Here is a 14,733-nt window from a genome sequence, read left to right on the forward strand (position 1 = left end):
TACAAAAGAAAAAACAAAACAAAACGTACCTACAGTGAAATATGGTGGTGGTTCAATTATGTTTTGGGGTTGCTTTGCTGCCTCTGGCACTGGGTGCCTTGAATGTGTGCAAGGCATCATGAAATCTGAGGATTACCAAAGGATTTTGGGTTTGTACTGTAGAGCCCAGTGTCAGAAAGCTGGGTTTGCACCCGAGATCTTGGGTCTTCCAGCAGGAAAATGACCACAAACATATGTTAAAACGCACCCAGAAATGGATGGCAACAAAGTGCTGGAGAGTTCTGAAGTGGCCAGCAATGAGTCCAGATCTAATCCCATTAAACACCTGTAGAGAGACCTTAAAATTGCTGATGGGAAAAGGCACCCTTCCAATAAGAGATGTGGAGCAGTTTGCAAAGGAAGAGTGGTCCAAAATTCTGGATGACAGGTGTAGGGAGTTTATTAATGGTTATAGAAAGCAATTGATTTCAGTTATTTTTTCCAAAGGGAGTGCAACCAAATATAAAACGAAGGTTGCTAATATTTTGTCCAGCCCATTGTTGGAGTATTGTGCTTTTTTCCTCCCTTTTTTTTGCTTTGTTCCAATACACACAAAGGGAATAAACAGATGTATAGCAAAACATGTTACTGCAATACTTTTCTGTGAGAAATACTTGATTTTCTGGAACAATTTCTGGGGTGCCAACAATTTCAGCCATGACTGTAAGCTTGATTCTCAGCTGAGACTGCCCTGAATGCCTGCCTATGTGTGGACGCAGCTTTACATCTCGATTCTACATTGCCCAATGTCTGCCTCTATCAGCATCAATTTACCTCATGTGTATTGGCTGGGATGATCTAAGTGTTTGTGCAGACATACAAAGCAGAATACTCACTTGTGGAGGCACCTGCTCTACAGTTCCTCCTCTGAGAATACAAATTGCTCTTTACACATAATTCTTCTCCTTGGTGAATACGAGACATTATCTCAGGCTTTACATAAATATAACCTGTTGGTAAAAGAAGCAGTATTTTATTTTTGTTTAACTAATTTCAACACATAACTAAATTTGAAGTATGGCATAGCACTCAACCAGATGTTACCTTGCTGTCAAAGTCTTCTCAAGAGCTAAAAAGTGTATCTGATTTACTGCTGTAGTGGGTTATTGCAATTGCCTGCTCTGCAGATTGCTCTACTTAATTACCCCATCAACATTGCAAGGAATTATGATAATGTAAAACAGCAAAACCGACACTATCTACTTTTAGGGACAGGTGGGTTGATGCACAGACTTGCAGCATTATTGCTGTGCACAGACATTGCACAGCAATATTATTCTTACTACCATCACTGTGTACCACGAGTTACGTTATAAGCGTGACCTGCAGCATTCTACTAGTGTGACTGTTTCTTATGGTAATGCATGTTACCATAGCAACAGTCACACTAACAGCAGTGCTGGTACTAAGTGTAATATTGAGGTTTGTGCTTGGCAAGATTACCACAAGTTCATGCATCAACCACAGAGTAACAAATATCAAAGACGTATGCAAACCTGTATGGCTGTACATAAGGAAGTGTTTACTAAATAAACCACAATATGGGAAAACACGTAAAAAAAAAAAAAAAACTATTGTCATGTGCACAGTTAACCACTCTGCAACCGCCTAACGCAGGATGGTGACCGCAGTGTGGCTTCCTTATTCCTCCTGGATGCACCGGGGCGTCATCTCACTCATCTCAAAATTAACAGGGAACGAGCGTGCGTTCCCTGCAGGAGGACGGAGGAGACGGCCACGAACAGCCGGCGGCGATCGGAGCTGGCAGGCTGTAAATTGGCAAGGAAAAAAAAAAAAAGCCACTGAAATCTACTGCAGCGATGTACGGGGGACAGCTCTGTCACTGTGCTGTCCCCAGGAGAGGCTCACAATATTATCCCTCTCATAGGCTGATGCTTATGAGAGGTGAATCTAGTGGTGGATCTCAGGGGGAAGAAGGGAGGGAATGAGGGAATTTTTTTTAAAACTAGCTTTTTTTATTTAACATAAAACATTAAAATTGATTTTAAAAAAACACATTGCAGCAGCAATCAGATCCGACCAACAGAAAGCTCTGTTGGTGGGACAAAAAGGAGGTAAGATTTATTCGAGTGCCAAGTTGCATGACCGAGCAATAAACAGTTAAAGCTGCTCAGTGCTGAATTGTAAAAAAAAAAATGCCTGGTCACTAGGGAGGTGTAAGTCTGTGGTGCTTAGGAGGTTAAGGCTAGCAAAGAATCCCACACCATTGTGTATAAATGTGTTCCAACAGTTTCTAGTTCTAAATCTCATAGATAAAGACGACTGGTTTCAAGCCCCATCTATACCATACAATTTTTTTTGTCTGATTCGATTTGATTCATTGATTCGATTCAATCTGACATGTCCGATCGGGATTCGATTCAATTTGCCATTGTTTTGCAATAGCAATTTGAATCGAATCTCGATCAGACATGTCAGATTGAATCAAACAAAAAAAAAATTGTATGGTGTAGATGGGGCTTTAGATTTATTTAAATTGAAACTATTATGATGCATATCTTTCAACCAACAGAAGTACCCCACATTCTACCAAAATATAATTTGGGGTGCAAACTGAAAACCTGGAATTCTACAGGTGGCCATACATCAGGCGACTTGATGAGCCAATCGACCATCCAATTCGATTATTATAATCTGATGAAATTCGGTGCCACGAAAAGCATGCCCAATGAACTATGTGACCAATTTTAGTCCGAAATTGGTCGCATGTATCGATCGGTCATGCTGCAAGATGTAGGGCTGCCATGCTCAATCGGGTGCGCGGCGGTAATGCGTGCAATATTAGGACAACCAACAAATGCGACCGAACCCCAGCATTGCAACCTATTGTAAAATGTGCCCTGTGCAATGATACTTTACCTGTCCACTGTCTGCCACTGGCTCAGTTACCGCTTTGCCTCCCAGTGTTCTCCCCAGAATTTTTTCCAAGCCAGATGGCATGAGAAAATAGCCAGGTGGGATGCGATGAGATAATGCAGGGCCAGCGCTCCTCTGCTTACAGCATAGGAGGTGGTGAGCTGATAACAGCCGGGTGCTGACCAAAACTAGCCGGGTGGAGCACCAGACTACAAAAGCCTGGGGAGAACATTGCTGCCTCCCATACATGTGCCCCAAGTGATTGCTGGTATACATGACGTCACAAACACACCCATGTTACACTGGCAACCATGTGGGGCGCTTGTATGGGAGGCAGTGCGGAGATGAAGCCAATGATGGACACTAAAGTTATGCTGGACAGGTAGAGAAGAATGGCACCGGGCACAGCGAGGAGCCGTCACAGGGCTGATTCCCAAGAGATTTCATGCTGAAATTGATCAGGAATCGGCTTGTGGTGTATGGGCAGGCAACATATCTCTCTACAATCAGATTTGATGAGCGAGAGAGAGAGAGAGCGAAAGAGCGAGAGAGAGAGCGCGAAAGAGCGTGAAAGAGAGAGCGCGAAAGAGCGAGAGAGAGAGCGCGAAAGAGAGAGAGCGCGAAAGAGCGAGAGAGAGAGCGCGAAAGAGCGAGCGAGAGAGAGAGAGAGAGAGAGAGAGAGAGCGCGAGAGAGAGAGCGAAAGAGCGAGCGAGAGAGAGAGAAAGAAAGAGCGAGAGAGCGAGAGCGAGAGAGCGAGAGAGAGAGAGAAAGAGAAAGAGTGAGAGAGAGAGAAAGAGAAAGAGTGAGAGTGAGAGAAAGAGCGCGAAAGAGCGAGAGAGAGCGCGAAAGAGCGAGAGAGCGCACAAGAGAGAGCGTGCGAGAGAGATCTGTCTCTTGGTCAGTCTGCCCATACATCGCCTGAAGTATGGGTACCTGGTTTAAGGCATTCCTTTCTGAGATAATTATCTGATTCCTATGCTACAATACATTCTTTACATTGTGGCTGTATATGAAGATTTTTCAGGACAACACATACCTTTACACATTCATTGGAGCTGACTAATACAGCTGTCATCTTTAATTACGTTAATGCAGAGAGAAGCTCCTTACCCACTAAGGTGGGAGTCTGGTGGATTTGTGTTGAATCATTTTTACAAGACTCCTTTTGTCTTTCTTCAAACGATTCCAACTCCTCTACTGAGAAACGGACAGTGACATTATCTGACTTCACTGGTTCCTGCAATGCAAATGGCACAAGATACAATGCCTGAACATTGTAAACTACAACAGTTCACATAAAGACCAACTTCATTTTCCTTGTAAGGGTATATACAAAAACAGCAAGGGCCCTGCCACACCTGCAGTGAGGTTCAGCCCATCTGGTCACCTGTCAGCTGACCTTCAGTGCCGTCACTAGACGTGGGAACGTTGGACACATACTTCACAAGCAAGTGCAATGGGTTACAGACTTGCAATCTCCAAATCCTGATAGTACAGTGGGATGACAGTGTGTAACCCAACCCCTTAATTGATACAAAAGAGGTTGAGGGAGGTACCCACCAGACATATCACATGATCTACTGGGAATATATGGAATGAAGTCTGCATTGTAGGCTCAGAATAATAGAGGCAGAGCCTTCCCTCTACATATCCTTGCTAGTGTTCTGAATTGGGTTTGAATACAGCCAGGACATAAAACAGTAAGGAGTCTTTAGGCAAGGCTCCCTAATGTTCCTGGTCACCGGTGGAGAGTGCCCTAAGTGTCTGCAACTCTGAAGTGCCAAATCCACCTGAAAAAAAAAGCACAATATAAATGACGTTTGCGTTGTTGTACTCTGTGCACTTGCCCCATCAAGGTCCCATTTAATTTATGCGCCATTGGTACTCCCACGTCCTCCAGTGTCTCCAAAGCGTGGCACATCTGTACTGTGCAAGTGCAAGCCCGTATGAGCCCCAAGTTAAGACATCGGAAGGCGAAGGTTCTAAGATTGCCGCAGTCAAACGGCAGGTAAGTCCACCAGCTGGCCAGGAATATTGTTGACGTCAACCATACAGATGAAACCTCACCTGCCGGTGAGACCAGAACGTTAAAAACAGACAGAGCTTCACCCTATATGGGTTTTTATGCCGAAAACACAGAAATGAGGGATGAGGGGGGAGGACTGGGCTTTAAATCTAATTTGGCATTGTGTTTCCATAGGAAGGCTGAACCGGATATCCTCCAGTTGTCCCTCAGGATGGCTAGAGAAATGTTATGCAGCTTGAACTTGAACCAAACAAAATCCTCTGTTACTGGTTTGGATTGTTCCATTTCCAAGCCGCATAAAAGCCGCATACATATGCATAAGATCGGAATTAATACACTCACTCACTTACCATCCATACTAGTAATAATGACCAATTTCCTAGTGGCAAAACAAAGGGCTGCTTTTTGAATTGTAAGGGTAGCATACTGTCAATTCTAGCCCTGCTGTCTGTCCAAATTTAGCGTTCAGTTGGGCTTTCAATATACTGTATAATGGACCTTACAAGATCCCTCCACACTTCCTCCTTCAAAAAAAAAAAACATGAAGTCTCACTTTAAGCTGCTTTTGTGAAGATGACAACTGGAATTATGTGATTTATCATACATGTCTATTTATTATAGCTTATGTTAAGCGCACATCTATATATTCAAAGTCCACACATGTATTAGTTGCTTGAATTTCGCAGTGACTCTAAACAGTGATCCTCCACCATAGACACCCGATAGCATACAGACTCACCAGATGTATTGGCCACTGCTAGACTGGCCAACCGTGCACAAATCCAGGAAGCCTAGGAGCCTCAGGATCCTGGTGTCACCACAGAAAGCACCACTTAACCGCCTTTATGGTCTCCTATATTGGCTTGCAAAATACCTCAAAAGAAAATCCTTTCATAGCGCGATACTGTTAAAACCTTAAAATCTTTATTAAAGAGTAACGGTTAGCCCCCAAATTGAAATTTAAAACACTATTGCAATGTTTTATTTATTATATAAGTGAGCCAAAAAGCCAATGTACAAGTTAAAAATCAATCTAATTTTGTTACTATCTAACCTTTTCCCCCAGCTCCGGACGCAAGCCGCATATCAGATACTGTAGCATGCAGAGCATGCCTATGTCTGGCCGACCCCCCTCTCTCCCCCAGGACCAGGTGCCAATATATTCTCCCCACCGCAGCTGACCGCTCTGACACGGAGAGAGAGAGGCAGCACTTCCAGAGCAGCACCGCAGAGCAGCCAGCGCCGTGCATCTCTCTCACATGTGATTCTCTTACATGTGACTCGGCGGCGGCTGCTCTGCGGTGCTGCTCTGGAAGTGCTGCCGCTCTCTCTCCGTGTCAGAGCGGTCAGCTGCGGTGGGGAGAATATATTGGCACCTGGTCCTGGGGGGGAGAGGGGGGTCGGCCAGACATAGGCATGCTCTGCATGCTACAGTATCTGATATGCGGCTTGCGTCCGGAGCTGGGGGAAAAGGTTAGATAGTAACAAAATTAGATTGATTTTTAACTTGTACATTGGCTTTTTGGCTCACTTATATAATAAATAAAACATTGCAATAGTGTTTTAAATTTCAATTTGGGGGCTAACAGTTACTCTTTAAGAAATCCCACTCACATTTCCAAGATTATAATTGCACATACAGTTTTTGCGGGCACTCTGCCGTTGCCAAGCTGGGAGTGATGTTAAATACGGCCACCCGGGGGGCGTGGCCGGAAGCGGATGGAGTAAGACGCACAAGACAAGAGCTCCCGCCTGACTCTCTGATAATTGCTATCCTGCACGGTGTTTCCCGCATCTACCGGCTTTCAGCTAGATCCCTGCTGTTCCCCAAGTGCTGGTGCACGTTTACACCCCCTTTTGACATGACAAGAAAGGGCTCTGAGGCGGCCGCCAAGCTGGCAAAGTTCCGCCATGAAACCAAGATGGCGACGAGACCTCCGATACTGAGGCGCCTGCTCCGTCACTCCAGCAAATCATGCAAGGTATTTCTGCCTGCCAAACAGCCCTTACAACCATAACCACCAAGCTGGAGGAGGTGAGGTCGGATGTCTCCCTCCTTAGAGCGGACATGCAGACGCTACGTACCCGCGTGACGGAGACAGCGCAGAGAGTCAGTCGCCTAGAAGACAGCATGCGGCCTGCTCAGCGTGACATCGCGCAGACCCGATCCGAGGTCAAAGTTATGCGAGAGCGCCAAGAAGATCTTGAGAACCGTAATAGGCGCTCCAACATACGTATAGTGGGCCTACCAGAAAAGCTTGAAGGAAGTTCTCCTGAAACATTTGCCGAGAAGCTGCTGATAGAAGTCTTTGGCAGAGAAGCTTTTTCTACCGTTTTTATTATAGAACGAGCACATCGTGTCTCCCCAAAGGTTCCACCGCCAGGCTCACCGCCACGCACATTTATTATGAAGCTGTTAAACTTCAGAGACCGGGATGCCATCCTCAAAGAAGCCCGTGCTAAGGGTGAAATTACCTATGAAAATGCACATATCTCATTCTACCCGGATTACTCAATTGACCTGCAGAAGCAACGAGCTACGTTCTTCAATGTTAAAAAGAAGCTCCGTGACCGTGGCCTGGCCTACGCCATGCTTTATCCTTCGAAACTACGTGTGGTGGAAAACGATCGTGTACACTTCTTTAACTCTCCTGAAGCTGCCGCAGACTGGTTAGAATCTCGTCCAGCAAATAACCACTCCCCAGCACGCAGTCAAGGGTCTCCAGATGAGTGAGTACACTGCAAATGTATTTGCACCCAACCTTTCATCAGCTTTGACTGCCCTTTTGGCGCCTAAAGTACTCTTCCTTCACCACCCCTTGGTGCTCAACATTCTGGACACTCGCTCCCATTCTGACCTTAGTCCTGACAATGTGCCCTCCAGTGAAAGTTACATAGCTAAACATTGTGGAACTTTATAACTTTCCTTGGTCTAAATATGTTCTTGAATGGCGTCACACCGCAGCAACACATCCAGTATTACGCCTTTATAAATACGCCACAGATAGAATAAGGCAACCTGTTGTACGCTTCACTATATCTACGTCATGGATGCCTTGTATGTACCCAGGTCACCTGGGCAAAGCACTTGCTGCAGATCCCCCTTTTTGCTACGCATTCATCTGCCACATTACAAACTAACTATCTGGACGCAGGTTGTGTTAGCTGCCTCGGTTTCAGTTGCACTCTGTAAGATTTAAAACTGCTATGCTTTCTTCAGGGTACCAAATAGCCTTGGGAATGCTGTACAATAACGCTGTTAGGGTGGGAGGGCCGGGAAATATGAGTCAGACCCCTCTTTTTCTTGGGCTGTCTCCCTTTTCCCCGCCACCCCTTAACTACAGGTTATTGTTCTACTGTTTGTTCCATGTTATAGGGTGCTAAAGGGTTCCCCATAGGTCCCCCCCAACATCAAGGGTCAATATAGTGACTAGCTGTTGACTTGAGTTCTATAAGTTTTGGGTATAAGGGTCCGTCTAGTTTTGGGCTGACCAGGGAGGGCTAGGGTAGTTTAGTGGGCGGTTTTTAGTTCAAGTTAGATTTATGTTTATAAAAGTTAAGATCTATTACTATGCTATAATGTGCGGGCTCCACTGCAAAAATGTTTTTTTACTCATCATGATATGTACTACAACTGAATTCTATACGGGTATTACTGATTTAACCTATAACTTACCAAGCCCTTTTACCATTGATGCAGTCACTTAAACTAAAATTCAGTAGCTGGAATGTAAGGGGAATGAATGACCCATTGAAAAGGCATATGATATTTGACTATCTAAACAGGCACAGGCCGGACGTGGTGGCGCTCCAGGAGACTCACATTACAGGAAGTAAAATTTTGGCACTAAAGCGTGCCTGGGTGGGCTGGTCTTACCACTCTACCTTTTCCCAATACTCACGCGGAGTCTCCATTCTAGTTAAAAAAAACTCTACAATTTCAGCCATTGCATGTCAAATGCGACCAATTTGGTAGGTTTGTGTTCCTATACTGTAAAATCAATGGCATTGCACTGATCCTACTTTGCATCTACATCCCCCCTCCATACAATGCCATTGTGCTTCAGGAGGGAGCGAAGTTTACTGCAAACTTTCCAGACGCTCAGACACTCTGGATGGGGGACTTCAATTCAGTCGGTAATGCTTCCCTTGATAGAATACCCCCACGTGCAGATAAACTTACCTCTTTCGCCAATTTGGTTGCAGAAATGAATCTAATAGACGTCTGGCGACACTTTAAACCACAGGGTAAACTTTATACATGCCACTCCGCCACATTTAATACCGCATCCAGACTAGATCATTTTTTAGCAACTCCTACGACTTTGAAATGTGTGGCTGAGGTTGGGGCGCTGCCACGTTTGGTCTCAGATCACACACCAATTGCTCTCTCAATTGACTGAGGCCTAAGACCACCCTTTCAGTTTTGGAAACTGAGTCCCTTTTGGCTGGAACTAATACAGACGCACGACCAAATTACTACGCGACTAGATAATTTTATACTAGACCACAGAGATGAAGATGATTTGCTCCTGGTGTGGGATACCTTCAAGGCATTTACTAGAGGTGAGATGATTCATGCCATATCAGCTTGTAAATCCCACTCAAAGCAAAAAGAGATTGACCTTATTAAAAATATTGACTTAGCTAAAGCTCAATATATAAGTAATCCATCACACAACACTTTATCAACTTGGCAGGCTCTGGAACGGCAGCACAAAACGATGCTAGAGGAAATCACCAAAAGCAAACTGTTCTTCAACAAGCAGGCGCACTTTGAGCAGGGTGAGAGAGCGGGAACACTACTGGCTAAAATCTCCAAAATTTACACTTCTCCCCCGGTCATTACACATATTAAAGGCCCTAATGGCTCTCCTGTCTCAGGCTGTGCTGACAAACAGTACTTTTTACAGTTACTATAAATCCCTATACACCAGCAAAACGCTTGCCACCCAGACAGACTCTGAGGTTTTTCTTTCTGAAGTAACTCTGCCTAGACTTACCCCTGACCAAGCTCAGTCACTAGACGCTCCCATTACCCAAGATGAATTAACAATAGCAATAGCCAGTTTTCCTAACAAAAAAGCCCCTGGCCTTGACGGTCTCCCCATTGAACTCTATAAGAAATACTCTGACACTATTATACCCCTACTCTTGCAAACATACGAAACAGCCTTTGAATTAGACCGTCTCCCCCCCTCTATGACAGAGGCTCTTATTATAGTGTTGCCCAAGCCTGGCAAGGACCCCCTTCTATGCAAATCTTATCGTCCAATTTCACTACTCACTTCTGACATCAAAATCCTGGCGAAGGTGTTGGCCATTAGGTTAAACTCGGTAATCCTATCCTTAATTCACCCCGATCAAACCGGCTTCATGCCTGGCAAAACCACAGCTATTAATATTCGTCGCTTGATGACCAACTTACAAGCCAATCACTCTAATACAGGTCAAAGGGTCATCGCCTCGTTAGACATGGCCAAGGCATTCAACACTGTTGAATGGCCTTACCTACAGGCGGTCCTTGCCAGGTTTGGGTTCGGAGACGTTTTTTGTAAATGGGTGAAACTGCTCTACCAGGCCCCCAGGGCAAGAGCAGGCACAAATGGATGGATTTCAGAGTCTTTCCCACTGGGTCGGGGTACTCGCCAGGGTTGCCCTCTCTCTCCCCTGCTCTACGCTCTATCTGTGGAACCTCTGGCTTGCCGCATCAGAATCAACCCCTTAATTCGTGGCTTACGCACAGAGCATTCAGAAGAAAATATCAGCCTTTATGCAGATGATACAATTCTACACCTAGAAGATTCGGGCCCCTCTCTTGTTGCCGCTTTGGACACAATAGAGGAATCCGGCTACTACTCAGGCCTCAAACTGAATGTAGCAAAATCGGTCCTGATGCACCTGGATGCTCCCTCCCTGGTGCAACCCCAGCCATCAGATCTACTCACACCAGTGCAGTCCTTCAAATACCTAGGTGTTCTAATACATCCTAATCCAAAACTGTACATGGAAGCAGAAGTCTTGCCCCTTGTTGCGCTGGTTGAAACAAAATGCAGGGCTTGGTCCAAACTGTATCTATCTGTAGTGGGGAGAATCAACTTAATCAAAATGGTACTACTGCCTAAACTGCTATATGTCCTACACCACTCCCCGGTCTACATTCCCCAATCTTTTTTTAAAAAACTAAGGGGCGTTATCTTTTATATGGAACCATAAGAGGCCCAGAGTCAAATATTCTCTTTTGATAAATCCAAATGGTCTCGGCGGGCTAGCCCTTCCTTCCTTTCAACACTACTACCTGGCGGCACAAATCCAACAAATTGCCTCCTGGTTTTCTACAGACAATCTGTATAACCCTGAAGCCATAGGTTATGATAAAAGCCTATCAAGTGAAAGTATGGCCCTGGACCTTTTGCGTGAACATATCCCACCCAGTAGGTTAAGTAACACAATCCTTACACAGGCCCTTACCGTCTGGAAGCGAGTGGGCAGTCTATACTCCTCTACCAAATACGACTACCATACTCCACTATGGCGCAACCCGCACCTCCCTGAATTTAACGCCATGCCCGACCCCATTTTTTAGGAAAGAGCTGGTATTGCATTCCTAGGTCACATAATAACCGGGCGTACTCTTACTCCCTTCGCTAGCTTGACAGGTAGCCACCCAAGGATTACACCCCACCACTTTAGATATCTACAGTTAAAACATGCCTTCCATGCACAGTTTGGAAACGTACCAGTTTGCATTGAGCCCCATAATATACTATCACTTATAGAGAAAGGCCCAGTTAAACACCAAATAGGTGATATTTATAAAGAATTGATAGAAAGTGGAGCCTGTGACCGTACACTTGGATCCAAAGAAAAATGGCTCGCTAAGGGACTGTCACTGGAGGAGGATGACTGGGAAGATGCTTTGGAAGCGGTCAAAAGAGCTTCCATGTGCATTAAGGATCGTGCCACCCAACTATATATCCTGCACCAGGCATACCTCACACCATCTCGAGTGGTCAAATACAATGCAACTGCTAGTAGGTTATGCCCGAAATGTGGACTTGACTCCCCCTCTTTTTATCACTTAATCTGGAGCTGCCCTCAAATATCCTCTTTTTGGAGACAAATAATTAAATTTCTACATGATAAAATGGGTTCTCCAGTAACATTAGACCCAATTCTTTGTATTCTAGGTGTTATTCAGGACGAAAGTCTGCCGCCCTGCACCAAGTTCTTCAGCCGCGAGACCCTGTTTGCGGCACGACAGGAGATAGCGTTGAGATGGCTGTCACCTGTTGTGCCACCACTTTCAAGCTGCATCAAACGTTTAGATGATGGTCTAGCTTACAAAAAAACTGGTCTACACTCATAGAGGCCGTGTACCTCAGTTCCACCTCATATGGGATCAGTGGGTAAATAGGAAATAGCCTCATTAGCAACCAATGTATGTCTATTTCAAAGGACGCGCCATTGTGTGACACCCTATATCCTAAACTGTGGTTTTATAACAGCTCCCTTCATGGATGTCACAGAATGACGTCCCTTCACCTAATTAGACCCTATACAACCCCTGTCATTGCATGCACTTCATGTTGCTATGCCGCATTTAAGGTATTAAACTCCACCTGTATAGTCTTCAAGCTGTCAGTAGTTACTTGATTCTTCGAATGCACCTTTACTCAACAATTTTCTACTGAATGTATCTGCCTTTATAATGTGCCCATGGTTGTAAACCTTTCATCCTATGCATCTTTATCCCGCTGTGCGGTGTTTGCCTGTACATACATTATATGCATCAATAAACTTTTTGTTGGTTAAAAAAAAAAAAAAAAAAAAAAAAAAAATACGGCCACCCACTCCCTCCTGCCACTCTGTTCTCACTGCCGCTCACTGGGTCCGCCGTGCGCTTCCTGGTCTGTCCAAATCTCCGCCCAATCGATTTCGTCACTCCCTTGTGACTCATCAGGGGCACGGAGATTGGACACATTACCAGGATACTTGTAGTTTACATTGCGCATTGTAGTTTATATATGATATATTGACTGTGGGAAGGCTTGCCAAGCCTGTTGGTAGCGCACTCTGTGGAATACTTCAGCTATAGCACTTTGATATATTTTAAACATGCATGTCTATTTACCTGGAAGGATGTACTGCCCGTCTCTTCTTCGTCCGCAGAGCGGCTGCTTTCAGCATCAGTCTCACATTCAGCCATTGGGAAGGCTGACTGATAAGAAGCAAGAATTTTAGAAAGAAAGAACAGTTACACACAAAAATAAATAATAAAACTTAAAATTACACTGACTTTACACAATAACATTATCCAATTAAAACTGATCAACAGATACTGAAATTTGAATATGACAAAATTATGCAAAATACTACAGGTAGTTTATTTAGACTTTTTTAAATCAACCAGTCACTACTTCCCAACCAATAAAGCGGACTAAAACGTTGACATAACATTTAATAAAAATGTATTTTCCTACTTTTTATTACCCATACAGTTACCATATTTGCTTTTGTGCACAAGTAATATTGTCTGGATACAAATGACAAGTTCGCAAAGTACAGTTTATCTGCTCTGAAAGCTGCCATTGCATTCTTTTTTCATAGCTTAAAATGTAGTAATTACTTCACAGCTCTCTGCTTCTACAACAGAGAGAGTTCATTTTTAGCACAGCTAGGAATGTAGCAGACAAAGGAATGTAAACAAAACAATGTTATCACCTCTTCAGAGGCGGCCAGAAGCTTTCCACTAAAGCAAGGATCACTGAAGAACAAAGTGCTGTGTTTAACTGTTTGAATGCTGTTCTGCTACATTTTTTTGTGGTAGCAGATTTTATGCTGCACGTAATTTTTTAGAGCAAAAAAGAAATGCTAATGCTGAGTTTCATACCACTTTAATATAGAAGCAAGGTGGATCTCTCTCCCACATGCCAAGATTCCGTTGTGCTGTGATTCTGCCCCTGTAATGAGTAACAGTGTCCGTAGGTGTGACTTTTCTCAAGTGTCCGTTTGATGTTGCCTGAAGATCTAGCACGCCGACACTTCAGTGACGATGACACTTGAGCAACACCTGGCCGCATTGTTCTCCCCATCCCACCTGCTGAAAGCAGCTCCATCCTCCAAAGTACTGTTGTCCCCCTCTTCCCGCCACAGAAGTGTAGGCTAGTGACATGCCTGTACGACATTGTCTCCTGAGAGATCCAGTCCTGATCCCTAAGGGCAACAGTAGTTTGTCTAAGTACACACCTCAAGTTCAGCCCCCAGCTTTTGCCTAAAAATCATGACAGTAAAGCAACATTTATTGAAATGCACAGTTTTGTTTTTCTTCTAGCTCTGCACATCTGTACCTTTTCCACAATAATTTAAGGAGCACTATCAAGAAAGATTGTAAAATGTAAAAATGTGTATGCATACATATAAGACGTACATTTGCCCCAGTAATATAAACTGTAAATTACTTTATCCTCCTATGTCGCTGCCACTTGCAGCAGGTAGTAACAATCTGTCAAATCTTAAAGATGAACTCCAGTGAAAATGTAATTAAAAAAAAAAAAAAAAAAAAAAAAAAGTGCTTCATTTTTACAATAATTATGTATAAATGATTTAGTCAGTGTTTGCCCATTGTAAAATCTTTTAAATCCCTGATTTACATTCTGCCATTTATTACATAGTGACATTTTTACTGTTGGCAGGTGATGTAGCTGCTGCATGTTTTTTTGGCAGTTGGAAACAGCTGTACACAGCTATTTCCCACAATGCAGCAAAATTCACAGACAGGAAACTGCCA

The 14,733-nt window shown here is 44.1% G+C and overlaps 1 protein-coding gene across 5 annotated transcripts in view; it reads right to left on the reverse strand.

The window, feature by feature from the left end:
- Positions 1-14,733, reverse strand: part of LOC137546799 (zinc finger protein 22-like) — a 39,378-nt gene that overhangs the window by 10,898 nt on the left and 13,747 nt on the right. For 3 of the 5 annotated variants that reach the window (XM_068269654.1, XM_068269656.1, XM_068269655.1), the window contains exons 2-5: positions 13,837-14,159; positions 13,078-13,164; positions 4,028-4,154; positions 876-989 (exon numbers count right to left, since the gene is read on the reverse strand). In XM_068269654.1, the coding sequence (XP_068125755.1) occupies positions 876-989; positions 4,028-4,154; positions 13,078-13,164; positions 13,837-13,875 (367 nt within the window). In that variant the 5' untranslated portion in view covers positions 13,876-14,159. The remainder of the gene's footprint in view (positions 1-875; positions 990-4,027; positions 4,155-13,077; positions 13,165-13,836; positions 14,160-14,733) is intronic. The other 2 variants (XM_068269658.1, XM_068269657.1) reach the window with 2 other exon arrangements.

The sequence above is a fragment of the Hyperolius riggenbachi genome, chromosome 2, assembly GCF_040937935.1.
Source record: "Hyperolius riggenbachi isolate aHypRig1 chromosome 2, aHypRig1.pri, whole genome shotgun sequence".
NCBI classification, from domain to species: Eukaryota; Metazoa; Chordata; class Amphibia; order Anura; family Hyperoliidae; genus Hyperolius; species Hyperolius riggenbachi.